Raw genomic sequence first — 2,708 nt, 5'->3', positions numbered from 1 at the left:
GAGTTGGAGTCTTGCTCTGTAGCTCAGGCTGGAGTGCAGTGGCACAATCTTGGCTCACTGCAACCTCCGCCTTGTGGATCTTGGTTCAAGCAGTTCTCCTGCCTCAGCCTCCCAAGTAGCTGGGATTACAGGCATGAGCCACTATGCCCAGCTAATTTTTGTGTTTTTTAGTAGAGGTGGGGTTTCACAATGTTGGCCAGTTTGGTCTTGAACTCCTGACCTCATGATCCACCTGCCTCGGCCTCCCAAAGTGCTGGGATTACAGATGTTAGCCACCGTGCCGGCCCCCCAACCTGAATTTTTAAAGGCTGTTTGATATATATTATCAAAGTGTTGGTACACAAAGATTGTCCTAACACTGCATATTCTAAATCTTTTTAATTTTTACCATTTTGATAGGTAGAAAATATTACACATTATTATTTTAATTTAGCATTCATTATTTTTACTTATATAACTATTGGCTGTTCATGTTTTAATACTTATATATGGCCAACTAGGAGTTTACTGACGCTAACTCATATCAGATGATGTAAATATTTCCCTCAGTTTGTCACTTATATTTCATCTTCATTTACAGAAATATGTTTTGGTATAGAAGTTTAACGTTTTTACTAGTCAGATCTATCAATCTTTTGTAAAGCCATAATCAGTCTGAGATAATAGATTTATAGTTGTTCCTAGAAAAACTAGTGTTTTAAGTTTAGAATTTTCTTATGTGGCTAGAAAATTGAGGAATAGTTGAAGCACTCTAACCTCAATTAGGATATTTTAATAAATTATCATAACCCGAATAAGGATAATGCTCATTTTTATTCTACATTAATCTAAGTTTTTATGCTAAGTTTTTTCCTTTTTCTCATTAAAATATTTTCTTTTTGTCTGCTACTGTTCTTTTGAGGTATACCTTTAGAAATTAACAGAGTTAAAATTTGAAAGAATTTTGAATTTAGATTTTATTCTCTCTTTTGTCTTCGCTAATGATAATGATTCAGAAATGTTAGAACTGATTTAGGATATCAAGGTTTTACAGTTTTTAATATAAGTATACAGTGTGCATTAAAACGGGAAATCATTTTATTGAATCTGAATGAGGACTTCAGATATTTACAACAGCTTAAAATATATTTTTTTTAGATAAGTGATAAAGAGAAGACTCTTCGAGAACAGGAGATTATTGCCTCATCACCAAATTTAAATGGAGTTAAGTCGGAGTCCATTTATAAGGTACGTAAACATGTAAAATACTCCCTAGGTTTTGTTAAATATGTCATATTGAGCTATATATATATATATATATTTAATTAATCCATTTTTATAGTTTCTCATCACCACAGCTACTCCTTCTCCTGTACTTATACTGTACTCATTGCACTAAGGGTTTGCCAATGTTCTCTGCTGGGCTGTACCTTCCACAGATGCATTCCTAAACCTGCTTGGGCTCTGACCCCCCATTGCAGGCTCTTTTCCTAAAGGAACACGCTCCTTGCATTGTTTGGCTTCTTACACCCTGCACTGGGCTGTCCCCTGCCAGGAAACCCTCATCGTGCATTTGTCCCAACACTCTGTTTGGAAGTCCACTTCGCTGCTCTTGGCCTCTGACATCGTGCTGTCTCGCCTCATGGTCTCTCTGTCATTCTGTTTGGGATCTGACATTGTAAGCCTACTTTTTTCCTATGTGAATGCCTTCCTTAACCTACTCAGATTGCACTGTCCTGTGCTGGGCCACCTTGGTTTCCCCTCCCCACTCATTGCAGATAGCTACTTCACACAAATCCTTCCAAAAGGGGAAGAGGGAAGAGCTTATATTCATTTCACCATTTGACAACTGCAACCCCACAATTTTCTTTGAAAAGAATATACTAATTACTATGAGTGAGTGCCAGTAGTTTAAAATCCCCTCGTTCCAGCTTCTTTGTTTTGACTGTTGAGCCATCATTCAGTCAGCCTTTCAAGCTTAGAGTGTGGGGATCAGTATTTATTTCTCCTACAGCACACATTTCCAGTTAGTGTGCCTTCTCATCATCTTTTGCTTCTACTTGCACATTTTTATTTCCACTGTGACCACCTTAATAAGCTAGAAGCATGGAATGTTGTAGCTAAAGAATCCCTAAGGGTCAGTTAGCCTATCTCTTCCTCCCCTCTCTCAGTTTTACAGTTCTGGCTGCAGAGATTTAGAGGGATTCATTAGATTTACCAAATCATAAGTCTAGTCAGTATCAGAACTTGGAATAGAATTCATGTTTTAAGTTTCCGTTCCCTTTTTTTGCTTATATTATTGCAATAAACCCTCCTACTTGCTCCTCTGATATGTCCTGTGTAAGCCATCTGTTTGGTGCAGTGTCACACAGTAATGCCCTGTAGGGCTGTTTGACTTTCTTTGTGTGCCCATGAGGGCAGGGACTGTTTTGAAGTTGTAGAAATTGATGAATTAATCAAAAGTTGTTTAAAAACATACAATCTGTTTATAGTGTGAGATGTCATTGGATATGCATTTATATTCATCCTTAAAACTTGGATGAATAGGCAGTTTGGGAATCATTTCTCACCTAATTTTTTAACCTCGGTTTTTTTTAAAAAAGAAAAACTCTGCCGGGCGCGGTGGCTCACGCCTGTAATCCCAGCACTTTGGGAGGCCGAGGCGGGTGGATCACGAGGTCAAGAGATCGAGACCATCCTGGTCAACATGGTGAAACCCCGTCTCTACT

The 2,708-nt window shown here is 38.1% G+C and overlaps 1 protein-coding gene across 1 annotated transcript in view; it reads left to right on the top strand.

Annotated features, from left to right (window-relative positions):
- The window catches only part of PRIM2 (DNA primase subunit 2), a 330,305-nt gene that overhangs the window by 67,822 nt on the left and 259,775 nt on the right, over positions 1–2,708 (top strand). The window contains exon 7 of the mRNA XM_037732630.1: positions 1,138–1,227. Coding sequence (XP_037588558.1) covers positions 1,138–1,227 — 90 coding nt within the window. The remainder of the gene's footprint in view (positions 1–1,137; positions 1,228–2,708) is intronic.

Source organism: Cebus imitator, unplaced genomic scaffold (assembly GCF_001604975.1).
Source record: "Cebus imitator isolate Cc_AM_T3 unplaced genomic scaffold, Cebus_imitator-1.0 Scaffold460, whole genome shotgun sequence".
NCBI lineage: Eukaryota > Metazoa > Chordata > Mammalia > Primates > Cebidae > Cebus > Cebus imitator.
Note: the sequence above shows the minus strand (reverse complement) of the source record. Positions and strands in the feature narration are given on the sequence as shown.